The sequence below is a fragment of the Panulirus ornatus genome, chromosome 12 (assembly GCF_036320965.1).
Source record: "Panulirus ornatus isolate Po-2019 chromosome 12, ASM3632096v1, whole genome shotgun sequence".
NCBI lineage: Eukaryota > Metazoa > Arthropoda > Malacostraca > Decapoda > Palinuridae > Panulirus > Panulirus ornatus.
Genome location: NC_092235.1, coordinates 24,850,798 through 24,863,869, shown reverse-complemented (window position 1 = coordinate 24,863,869; position 13,072 = coordinate 24,850,798). Strand labels below are relative to the sequence as shown.

Below are 13,072 nucleotides of genomic sequence, written 5' to 3'. Positions count from 1 at the left end.
TAGATAAATAAAGAGAGTGTCCTTGCTATGCTTCCTTGTACCTAGCAAAATAGACCTTCATGTCAAGCAGGACTTGCTACCTTCCTATGTTTACGAAAAGTCATTCCTGTGTGTTACAAGTGCACCATCATGAAGGTGAAGATTAAATATTCCAGCACACAGAAGTTTATACTTACGCTAGAGGAAGGGACACTAGGAAACTTAAAGGATGAAATCCGAAAGTTTGTGGAAAGTACTTATAATCAAACTGTCAAGTGAGTTAAAGTAACAAACTCGTTAAAGATTAAGTATCCTACTACTTTTCCCTATTCTATTGGGTGATTTCAAATAATTTGTTTTCTTTGAGTTGCAGTCGTTATTTTTCCAATAAATCAGCAAAGAAGTTAAAGGAAGAGCTGAAGAATTACCGGCATATATTGAATCAAGTTCTGAACGTGTAGTGGTGTACATAGTGTAATTGGCACCTGTTTACCCATGGTCCTTTAGCCACATTAGGGCAGGAGAGCAGTACTTGTCCAGTAGTTAGAGGCATTGTGCTCCTTCCCTCAAAACACATGTAGCGACTGATCCATGCTATTTCTAAGAGGTTAACAATAATTTTAACCATACTTTGGCTTCCATTTTTTTCAAAGTTTTCTCTGTCCATTGTTTCAGTAAAGAATCTTTCCCACATGCAGGTTTGGTACCAGGGCTACCAGTATTTCTTATATGTACAGCTACCCCACTTGCATCCTACCAAGGACACTGAAATCTATCATTTTCAATAGTTATTATTGTTAACTACACCTTTGTGAATTATGTATGTTTTTGACACATATTCCAAATTCACAGTTTTTTATTACCTTAATGGTAACATCAACTGAAAATTTTGTCATTGATGTTGCTTCCCTTAAATTTGAAAGCTTATGGAATGCAGTTTGATGTCGTAACATAAGCAATGGTTACTGTGATATGTTTGTGAGGAGAAAGGTTGTATGACATCACATTTTGAGATATTTCTACTCATAGTCTGCTATACTGATGTTTAGTGTTACACTGCCTCTGTATTCCCTGCATGTTATAGAAGGTGATAAAGATGGGCGGAAGCAGGTGGCTGGAAATCATCCCTTCCTGTATCACTTTCCAAAAGAAGGAACAGCAAGGAGCCAAGTGAAGAATTTTTTCTTCTAAGGCTCTTTCATCGGTTCTTGACTTTACTTCGCTCATTCAGGAAATGTTGAGCATGTGTGAAAAAAAAATGTCAATTCTTTGATCTTTCATAATGGAGGAAGTGAGTCTTTTCTGCAGAACATCATAGCTGTAAGTAGTTTAAGATTCTGAAATTTTGTATCCTGTATTACAATAATCTTTGTTTTTATCATTATTTCAGATTTTATGTTAGAGGACTTTCATACTGTGCATTAAGCACTGACAGAAGTGTCCCATGTATTTATCCATATCATTTACTTTTCAGGGAACCCTTGATGGTCAGTCTGAATGGTGTAGATCCTATTGATGGTTCAGAAGATGTCAGCTTGTGGAGTTTAGGGGTTGTTCCTGGTGATATGCTGTCAGTTCTATCTCCTGCTGCTTCAGGCAGGACAGAGTCACCAGCACAGGAAAAGAGGGTAGCGTCCTCACAAGCAAACAAGTCATCCCAGATAGAAGTTAAGGACTCGGCATCACCTTCCCAAACTCAGAATATGAAGATTAAAGATAAGGATACCAGTGGCAAAGGAATAGCTGGAAATGATGATAAACAAGATGGGCAGAGTGACCCAAAAATGGATGATGAAAGAAGCAGTCTTTTAGAAGCAAAAGATGGACAGCCTCCTGCAATTCTTGAAAAAATATTCAGTGAATATACTCCTAAATCAGCTAGTCAGGCAGTTAATTTGTTAGTCCACCTCATCATGCTGGAATGCAAATTTAACATGGAGAATATTTCAGGACCGCCGGTTGGTTGGAAGGAAATGGTCGCAACATTCTGCTATAGCAACAGTTCATATCCTGACTTCAAGTGCACTCTAGTTCTTGTGTCAATGGGAGAAGTAAAACAAGTTTTAGCTAGTTTCCCAGGGCAAGAGAGTGAAATCAGTGTTCGCTTGAAGGTTGGAGATTATGTCAAAGATTCATCATGCACCCCAGTATCAGCAAGTAATCTAATTCATGTCGCACAGTTAGCTCGTACTCTACGAGATCATTTGCTCCATCCATTGCATGTTGCTGCCCACCAAGCATTAGGAGTACCAGCTCCTTGGCACTTGGTTGGACTACCGCATGAGTTACTGTTAATCATTGCTTCCAAATTGGATTATCATTGTGTGCTTAACTTAGCACAAAGTTGTCATCATTTACATTCAGCCATGGAGGATAAAAAACTTTGGGAAATGCTGTTTAAGAGAGACTTTAGTAATCTCTATGTTGATTTTAGTAACCAAAAGAATGTTGACTGGAAAGCAAAATACAAGGAGGGAGTGAAGCGGCGTAAAGAATGGAAACAATTGCAGGATGAAGGTATGGACTTTGTTATTCCTGGAGTGTATCCACCTTCACCATTTGTGCCTCGGTCTCCAGGTGGACCATATCCTTACCTTCCGCAACCAAGAGGTCCAAATCCATATCCACCTCAGCCTCATCCTCAGCCTAATCCATTCTTTGATCCAGACAGCCCATACTTTTCAGGTGAAATTCCTAGAACCCCTAGCACATTCCCAGAAGTCCCTGACCCTCTTGGCCCTTTAGGTCCTCTAGGTCCATTAAATCCTCTCGGTCCTTTAGGTCCTCTAGGACCATTAAATCCTCTCGGTCCCTCAGGTCCTTTAGGTCCTCTAGGTCCTTCAGGGCCTTTTATGCCTACTCGACCCAGAAATCCAAGAGGACCAAGGTTTGATTTCTTCTGAAATTGTAATTGTGCATGAGTGCTTGATTATTGCTGTAGCTTTGTTTATAATAAGAAATAGAGCAAATTAAATTCTTACATGAAAGTTAGGAGATTTGCCCTTTCTCTTTTGGATCTTTGATTGTCCAGTTTCACACAACTGCACCACTAATGGTCTGCTGTATATTCTTTAAATCCACGCTCTTACAGTCTTAGTTCTCAGTCTGGTTTTTTTTCCATTGTTTTTACTTGCTCTTTCATCCTTCTTTGCTTTTGCATTTCACCTTTTTGTGTATTTGGTAGCATATTTCTTGCTTCTTCATTTTTATCGACAATGGTGATTTTCAGACATTCTCAGCAAATGTTATGAACATTGTTGTTTGGTATTGGATATCAAAAGTTGTGAAGATAGTTTACAGCTGTAGGACTGAGTATATGAAAGAGATGTCTCTTTAAAAGGACTTTAAGAAAGGAGCAGAGGTCACCATGAATTAGATGGTTTGGCACTAGCTGTTCTTATATTGTGGAGTGAGATCTTTTGAAATACAGCTGAAAAACAGTCATGATCTAAACTGAACTCTCACTGTAATTTTTATGGATAAGTTTTTTCTGAGATAGTGTTCTGCATACTGATTTGGCAAAGAAGGGTGAAGTGGTGTCCATGTGCCCACATTGCAAAATTATGTTCAGAAAGAATGATGATCATATCTGCAAGGAAACATGAGAAAGTAGGAAGGCAGAACACAGGTAAAAGAAACAAAGGAAAGCATTCTGTAGAACAGAAAAATACAAAAATACTTCCTTTAAGAGAAAATAGAGTATTCTCCTGTGAGTTTTTCATGTGTTGTATCCAGTTATTACTACCTTTGTATATTTTATTGCCTTCTTGCTTTAATTTGCCTTCCTGTTAGTGTTTACTGAGGTAAACCATATCTTGTTATGCATTTCTGAAGTGCATGCCACAGGCTATAGATTCAATCACAATCAGATGTGGAGAATTCTTAAGAAAATGTTTTAAGAATTTCTCTATTATTGTCACTGTAAAGTGTAAACATTGTTGATTGCAGAAGATTTTGGTAAAGTTTAAAAGACCTAGCTTCACTAAAGGAAATAGAAAATCATATATAAGGAAATTATGTTATTCTTCAGTGAGGCATTATTGTTATGTGTGAACTCATCTATACATAATTTTTTGAAGATTTTATTTGAATTCAAGTCATATATTAATCACGTATATTTGATATTGATGAAGATAAATGAGAAAGAAATTTTTATAGTTATATTATTTCAGTCTCAAAAAATGTTTATGTACCATGGAATAAATGTGTATATGATACCAGTAATCATTATATGAAGAATTGTTTTTGTATTTGCTGTCCTAAGAAATTTATATACATTTTGTTTTCATATTTCTGTAATTCACATTTGTTTTCCAGTTATATAGAAACATCCTTTCATTAGTCTTGATATGTGTCAGAAGGGAGAGACTGGCACCAATTGAAAGGATGGAGCAAAACAGGTTTTGAGTGCTCAGGGTCTGGACATGCAAGGGGCAGAGTGCATTGAAGCAATGTGGTTTACTAGGGTGATTATGATGTCAATGGACTGATCCAGGGCATGTAAAATGGTTAGAGGAAACCATGGAAAGATCCATGGCACCCATTTGTACATAGGGGACTGTGGTAATAGTGCAGAACACCTGACAGCCAGAGAGTGGATGTGAGCAAATGAGGCCATACCTTAATCCATTCCTGGCATTACCACACTAATATCTTAAATGGAGAACAAGTAAATAAATATATGTACATATATATTTTTTTTCATACTTTTTCACCATTTTCTGTATTAGCAAGGTAGCACCATAAACAGACAAAATATGGCTTTATATTTTTTATTAGGTAATCTTTCTGTAAATCACATTTCCCATTGTCTTGGAAGGGAACCATCCTTGCTTGATTTATTTTAAATTTTACTATAGCTGATATTAAGGGAGAGTATAAACTACTGGTAATTAAAAAATTATATTTTATTTACAAACATCACTTTATAACATAGAAGCATTATCTCATTCAGTCTACCTGAATGAATATTGTGCTATGTGATTCAACTCTTAAGACTCCATGATGGCTTTTGGACATATCATTTTAAACATAACCCCAGGACCCTTTTTATGAGGCTACTGCAGCTTCAAGGGTGAGTTATAATCAGAAACGGAAGTAAGGTATGGATGCCTTAACAGTAAGTCCCTTGATGTGACTGTACTCTCTTGTCAACTGTCAGCGATACAGCCTTACTTAGAAGTGACAATCCATTTGTGGTGCAACCACAATTAGGTAGAGTCTGATAACTCTCTAGGATGTATTATGTCATAATCTTTAAAAGATGTGTAAAATTTCAAGTCCTAGTACTTTGTATAATAACTTTAATAGGGTTTCTTTTTAAGGGTAGTACACATGAAGACATTAACATAAATGATCTTAGTTTATACTACTACACCATAGCTTGGTTAATTATATTCTTTCTGTAACTCCTCTTTTGCTTTGCCTTGGACTTTTGGCATTTTTTTATTTGTCGTATCATGTACTTCATTGTCTCGGTAATAGTGCGGGGCAACTTCTAAAAGCCATTTACCGTCAATGACTACCACATTACGCATGTACTCCTTAGTAGTCATTACTAATTCATGGTATACGACCCATCTTGGTAAATCTTCCACTAAACATGACTGTGGATGCATCATGACCGTCTGGCTCTTTTTAGCAGTTTTGTACATTCCACCTTTACTGAACCGTGCTACATGATAAAAATATCCTGCTGTAATGGCCTTTCGGATTCCAATAGACTCACATGGATTCGATGAAAGCTGAACTTCAACCCGTTCCATGAGCCCTACAAGTTGGTCTCTGATGTCCCTTGCTCGTTTCATGGAACGATACTGAATGAAAACCTCATAGCACCACTGTGAAGAATATTCTGTTCCAGCCCATTCATTGAACACATTCATTAAAGTTAGGTGATCACCATCAGGATGAAAGAAATTCTTCCGAGCAGTATCTGCATGAATTGCTTTATCTTTAGGCCTGTAAAAGATGGAGCCATTTACAGATAACATTGCAGCTATAGTGAGAATTTCCTCAACAACTTTATACTGATCAGCAGCTAAGATCATACGAGCCATCATTGGATCAACAGGAAGTTCAGCCATCTTTCTACCAGTAGAGGTCAGCTCACCTTTGTGATTCAATGCTTTCAAAGCATACAACTGCTCTAGAGCAAGGATAAGGGTTTCAGCAGGTGGTGGATCCAAGTAGTCAAAGTTAATTAGATCATGGATACCTATAGATTTGAGCTGAAGTACAACATTTCCAAGGTTAACTCTTTGGATTTCAGGGATTGTATTTTCATCCATTTCATTCTCAAATGCCCACTGTGTATATAGTCTAAAGCATTTCCCAGGGCCAACTCGTCCTGCCCTGCCTGCTCTCTGATTAGCTGAAGCTCTGGATATTGGAACAACTACAAGTGATTCCATACCACTTCTTGCATTGAAATAATTCTGCTTAGCATAACCTGGATCTATAACATAACTAATGCCATCAATAGTAACGGATGTTTCTGCAATGTTTGTAGCTAGGATAACCTTTCTTGCACCAGGAGGAGTGGGTTCAAAGATTTTTCCTTGCATATCAGAAGGTAAGTTGGCATATATTGGCAATATTATCAGTTCACGGATTTTACTCCCTAAAGCTCTAATTCTCTCTGTCAGAATTTCCTGACAGGCCTCAATTTCCTCTTGACCGGTCAGAAACACCAAAATATCTCCAAGATGTTGAGTGATGTGAATTTGTAAAATTGTTACACATGCAGCATCAATATAATTAGCTTCAGGACTCTTTGTATAATAAATATGTACTGGGTATCGCCTGCCTGGAATTCGAAAGATAGGAGCCTCATCAAAAAAGTCTGAGAACTTAGCAGAGTCTAAAGTGGCACTTGAGACGAGTAATTTCAGATCACTACGAAATCTTGTAATGTCCTTTAGCAAACCAAAAAGAATATCTGTATGAAGTGTTCTTTCATGGGCTTCATCAATAATCATAACACTATAGCTGTCTAAACTAGGATCCATGAGAAATTCTCTTAAAAGCATACCATCTGTCATGTACTTTATTCTTGTACGCTCACTGGTGCAGTCTTCAAACCGAATGCTGTAACCTACTTCATTTCCAAGCTTTTTGGCCATCTCTTGAGATACTCGGGCAGCAACACTCATTGCTGCAACTCGCCTTGGTTGGGTGCATCCAATTTTCTTGCCCTCACTACAATATCCAGCTTCAAATAAATACTGTGGTATCTGTGTTGTTTTACCAGAGCCAGTCTCTCCCTCAATTATCAGGACCTGATGTTCATTAATGGCATCCAACAATGGTTGCCTAAAGGGAAAGACTGGTAGACTTTTCCTTACATCATCTATCGACATCATCTTCTTTTCAGTTTCAGAAATCTTTGGTTCCTCCTCTTCTTCCTCTTCCTCTGATGAGGAACTAGCACCTAAATCTTCTTTCTTCTTTTTCTTTTTTTTACGAGTACCTTCCAAAGGAAGTGATTTGATAAATTCAATTTCATCCTCCAAAACAAGATTGTACTCTTTTTCTTGCTCTTGATATATCTTAGCTTTGTCTCTTGCTCCAAATGATAAAGCTGTTCCTCTCATCTGGTCTTCTTCCCATTTCTTCTGTTCATAGCCACGTTTCTTTTCTTTTTCATCCACTTCTACATATTTATCATCAACACTTGCACCTTCTTCAGGCATTACATATCTCTGAACATTTTCTGCCTCTCTTACTTTGTCATAGTCTTTAGCCAACTGGAGAACACTCTTTTTATACTCACGGTCCCTCTTCTCCCTTTCTGTAAGCGCTTCTTCCTCAAAGAGGTACTCATCATCTACAATATCTGCTTCCAATTCTCTCAGTTTGTCATCCTTACGCTTTATAAGGTACTTCCGGCGAGACTCCACTCTCAGTTTGGGAAGCACTTTCACACGATCTTCCTTTTCCAACTGCAGTCTCTTTGCAGCTTCCTCGAAGGCTTTAGTGTCTCCTTTGTCAGCCACATTCCTTGTCCGTTCCTCATCACGCTGTCGAAGCCTCTCAGCATACTCATCTCGTTCACGCAAGTCAAGTAATCGTTGTTTTTCTTCATCATTTTCATTATCATGAACAGGCTTTCCTGAATCTTTAAGAAGCTTGGGTCCCTCCCCATCAGAGTCAGAACTATCTTCTGCTTTGCGCTTCTTTCCCTTGGTGGCAGACCGGTGACTGGGTTTAGAAGTACTACCTGGAAAACACATTTTCATTAAAAAGGTTCAAACAGGTACAAAAGTAATGACAAAGTTTAATAATATACTGTAGAATTCCTCTCAATCAATATACTTCAAGACAGATAAAGGTAAATAAGATGGTTGTACTATCATGTGAACTATTGTTCCCCTGCCTTGGGAAGCCTTGAGCTTCAAACTATCAACCCCATGAATCTTCACAAACTTCTGACTTGAAATATATATATGTTCAGAGTCAAAAGCTGAAAAATGGATTCCATCCAGATACATCATGCATTCACTTACATTCAGTTGTATTCTAAGTCATAAAGAAATAGAAGTGCCTTTTCTTAGGGGAACCATGTGGCTTTGGAATTTAGGACTTAACATTAAGGCACCAATACACAGTTCCAGCAGGCTGTAAAAATCTCGATCACTAGGTTTATTGTTTCTTTGATGATGTGGCTTAAATAACTGAACAAAGAAACAGGTTTGATTTTAATATTATAAATTCTTTAATTTCTTGTTTTCATATTTTTCCATGAAAAATTTTACTCTAAAATACTCGATTTCTTTTCTACTTTTCTCCATGCAAAAATATATGAACAAATGTAAGGTTTGAAATACTGAAAACCATTTCTCTACCAAAGGCAAAGCTATCCGAGCATGAGAGTATTCTAGGTTCTCAATTACCCATATAACACTATGGGGAAAAGGTAAGGCCTGGTGTATGCTCTACATCAATTAGTGGCTCATTAGCAATAATCTTTGGGGCACTAATTATTGCAAAGATTATCTGGCAGATGTTGAGCTGCTAGCTCAGAAGTGTTTTCTGTGTATCAGTAACCCATTGGTGGTGGCAAAGAGACAAAGATACATGAGTCAACAAAGTAAACAAACATGATAAAATAAATGTGCATAGCATCCTAAATTGAAATGTATGTAGAGCAACAGACTGAATTGCAAATGTTAATCTAAACCATGTAACCCTTTTAAGCCAATACACATTCCTCATGCACATGGGACGAAAGTCCTACACACATATTAGAAATGTGCTGATGTTTACCCCCTAATTCCAAATATACTGAAGTAGTTTTGAGCCTTAATATATCATATGTCATTTTAATTAATAATTCATCCCAGTGTTCTAGACATGCTAATTCTGTATCTTCTTTGCTGAGATTCCTATAAACTTAAAACATTATTCTTAATGCTTATTTTTATTCCCCATGCATATTTTATCATATCTTTCCCTTCTTTTTAGGGTCCACAGTCTGAGTTTTTTCAAACTCACATAGTTCATAAGTTCCAGACCATCAGTTATGCTTGTAATGTCATATTCAGATTTCAAATGTTTATCCTCAAGAAAAAAGGGACCCTATCCACAATACGGTGAGGTATCTGCATTGTTCCTTTGTCTAATTTACTTAATTACATTTGCATCACTGATTACAATACAACAAAAATATTCAACTTTTTTCCTTATGTGTACAATAGGAATTTTCATTATTAGTTCTGGGAAGATTTCTTTATCGTCACTAATTATTTACCTCGAGAACTAATTCAACAATGTGCTCTAACTCAAGTTTCTCAATTATAATAACTCCTACGTCTTAGACATTTTCTCCTCTATTTCTTGCCCTAAAGGGCCTTTGTGTGAAGATGCCACTTCATTGTTAACAATTCATAACAAATTTGACAATGTTAATCATAATGATCTATTTGAAATACAAGAGTAACTGGGATAAATAGAATAAAATTTAAAGCTAAAACATGTAATACTGACCTGAAAAAGTTTCTTTGCAAATAGATGGGTTGATCAATGGAATAAGTTACCACTGAATATTGTAAACATTAAGGACTTTACTATATATACAACTACAGTTCCACTGAAATTCCATGCTGGCACAACTTAAAGGATCAGTTAAAACTGGTTGGTCAACATCCCACGCTATGGGTCACGTGCTGTATATAAGGACACCTCTGTTGAGGTACCATAAAGAGCAAAGGCTGATATTGATCATGCTTAATTCTATATACCAATTCCATAAAAATGTGCAAGTTATTGATAATTATTAGGTTTGTGTTAGAGATAGAATTCCAATAATATAGGGTTATTCATATAAATAACACATGCCAGTTAAAGACTGGATTTTGTCAGAATTACACGTTTTTCCATCTTAAGTAGCAACCTTCCGTAACTGACTAGTGTCTTAATTCATAGGAAAAGACATTATTCAAAAGTAAATTCTATATTCAGCTGATTACAGTTTCTACTCTGAACTTACCATTAACCCTGTCCCAAAGTTCACCAACAAATTTTTCTACTGCATTATCTATGGGAATTTCTTCCTGAAGTTCTCCAAGCACATGCCTCTTACTTGGCAGTCTCTGTGTTATCTTTATGAGATATTCAGCCACAGTCATGTCACTCATGCCCATAACATCGTGAAGCTTGCTGCTAACCCATGACTTAAGGGCATCCCCCATCCTGACAGTCTTGAAACTGGAAAAAACATTAGACCATTAATGATGCATCTTTTTTTAACACAGTGGTTAAAAAGCTATACATACATCCTGTAAAAGCTATACATCAATGTGCTGTCTATCTGTTACCATTACTTCATTACCAGTTTAATGGGGTATATCAGATATATACAATCCCTTTACATATGATTATTAATAAGAATCAACAAACTTGCACTCTGATAATTATGTAGATGTAAGTTACTAGACTCCCAAGCCATACCTCAAATGTAGTACAACGAAAGAATAAGTAGTCAGTAAAATGAATTTTGAACCATCATTGCAAACTTATTACTTTATTAGTCCCCATCTTGAAGTACTCCACATTCCCTGATCTTCATGATCCTCCCCACTATCAACGTAATACAATGAGAAATAATAAAGTTAAGGCACACCAGTCTTCAGCTTTTCTTAGCTATTTACTAAACTGAAAAAAAAGCCAGATTCCTTAATGTCGTGGGTCCCCCCTTAAAGTTGTATCTATCCTGAAGTTAGCTTAGTTGTACCCCCAATTAAATTTTAGCCACCAATTCTTAAGTCGGCCAAGTGGTGCGGCTACATTCTTATTACCTCTGTTGACCAAATATCTATTTGTCTGTTGGTGGCTTAAGTTTAAGCCCGTTCAGTTCTTGTGATCGGTGTAGAATATTATTATTTGCTTGAACGTGCATTCCCTAGACCACTGACATTTCTGCAGGTTTATTTGTTTGTTTATATTTGTATTGGGTCGTTGGTTCATTTTTCAGTCAAATTGTTAAAATATTTGATAAATTTGACTAATTTATCGTATGCATCGTTAACAGTTTATTACGAAAGTATCTTAGATATGCTTAGAAATTTGATAATTACCTCAAAAAATGATTTGATTTATGAATTATCCATGTTTCGTACGAGTGATCTTGAGACGTTTCCAGTGCACTTAAATTATCCCGACTACAGGATATAAGGTGCATGGTGATCTGTATATCTCATCTAACCTTCATTCTTCTTGATATTCATAATGGATAACTTATTTTCCATTGAACTAATCGCACGTTTTTATCAGGTCCTATGTTGGAAACGTTGTTGCCCCTGACGAAACGTTGTTGTCTAGGAATCGGATAAAGGGGAATGTATTAACACCGTGAGTACTGCTGCCTCGACTCTTGTATTAATGTAATATCACATAAATACATACTAACTATATATCAGTTTGTCGTTTAGGGAAAGCGAGAGATGCAGGTTTCCTTCAAAGGGAGGTGGGAAAATAGTTTTTTTTTTTTTTTTAATCATTATAGAATTCTATGATAAGTATTTCATCTTTAGACTTTTAAGTCCCCTGTGTCATAATATCCTTTCTTAAGATAATAGTTTCAGTTCATGAGTTCTTTAGCATATCCATTTTTCTGAAATGGCTTTTATTTTCATTGTTTTTATTTTGCGTTCCTTGATATGGACTGGAAGACTAGCCACGACCTGTTACAAACGAGAGTAAAACAAGTTTGATTACAAATACAAATATTGTGATCGGAAGCAGCAAGTACTGTAATTTTTTCAAAATGCACTGAAGAAGATGGTATTGCCCCACCCTCTGTTTTCCTTTCTTTGTTTCAAAGTGGCGGACTTAATAAATTGAGTGTTGTAGGACAGTAGGTGGCATGTAGGTCTTCCTGCAGCTCTCGCAGGAGTCGTCTTTGGTGTCATTTCCAAACTCTACTTGCTGCCTCCTATAGGGTTATGCTTGAAAGCTATACCACCTGTGACAGAGTCCTCTTCCTATATTGCTTTCAGGTAAAATCAGCTTTCTATCCAGTTCAGAGGTTTTCACTTTTCACCAGGCTGATACATTTCTTTTGGGACAGTAAAGTTAGGTTGGTGTTTAGAAACAATAACCAAAAGTAATTCATTATTTATTTTCTGATACAGAAATTCTACTTAGACGCATTAAGCTTCCTTACATAGCAAGTCTGAATGTGTAATACGAGCATACACCATGAAAAGGTCTAAATATGTAGTTTGTGTGGATAAAACAGAAATGAAGGAGGATAAAGTGATAAACTTAGGGTTACAGCAATTCATAACAAGATCACAGGAAAGAAAGGAGCCAACTTTGCTTAAACACAAACACATCAGCTTGAATGGACATTTCAGTTTAATACAAACTGTTCTAGATATGAAGAAAAAAAAATGAAAATAATATAACTGGAATTTTACGAATATGATTGAAGGAATTGCAAATCTTCCTGAACTAATGATACAGCATTCATTTTGTCTGTTTACTGGTTACAGAAAAGCAGTTGGAAGATGTTTCTTCATTTTGATATCATCTTCCATGATGTCACAAAGCCCTTGGAAATATATACATTATCCAAAGGAATAACATAAGA

At 36.5% G+C, this 13,072-nt stretch overlaps 2 protein-coding genes across 4 annotated transcripts; one reads left to right on the top strand and one right to left on the bottom strand.

The window, feature by feature from the left end:
* Window positions 1-70: 70 nt before the first annotated feature.
* Window positions 71-4,219, top strand: LOC139751886 (F-box only protein 7-like). Of its 2 annotated transcripts, none has more exons than XM_071667544.1 (2): window positions 71-254; window positions 1,454-4,219. In XM_071667544.1, the coding sequence occupies exons 1-2, from the start codon at window positions 130-132 to the stop codon at window positions 2,880-2,882; spliced, it is 1,554 nt and encodes a 517-aa protein (XP_071523645.1). In that variant the 5' UTR covers window positions 71-129; the 3' UTR covers window positions 2,883-4,219. The 2 variants fall into 2 exon arrangements, with proteins under 2 accessions (XP_071523645.1, XP_071523646.1); XM_071667545.1 differs by having other exon boundaries at window positions 113-135; window positions 1,454-3,026.
* A 652-nt stretch (window positions 4,220-4,871) lies between these two features.
* On the bottom strand, window positions 4,872-11,709 carry l(2)37Cb (lethal (2) 37Cb). Of its 2 annotated transcripts, none has more exons than XM_071667542.1 (3): window positions 11,556-11,709; window positions 10,469-10,686; window positions 4,872-8,200 (listed from the first exon to the last, which is right to left on the bottom strand). In XM_071667542.1, the coding sequence occupies exons 1-3, from the start codon at window positions 11,657-11,659 to the stop codon at window positions 5,367-5,369; spliced, it is 3,156 nt and encodes a 1,051-aa protein (XP_071523643.1). In that variant the 5' UTR covers window positions 11,660-11,709; the 3' UTR covers window positions 4,872-5,366. The 2 variants fall into 2 exon arrangements, with proteins under 2 accessions (XP_071523643.1, XP_071523644.1); XM_071667543.1 differs by lacking the exon at window positions 11,556-11,709 and adding an exon at window positions 11,277-11,425.
* Window positions 11,710-13,072: the final 1,363 nt, after the last annotated feature.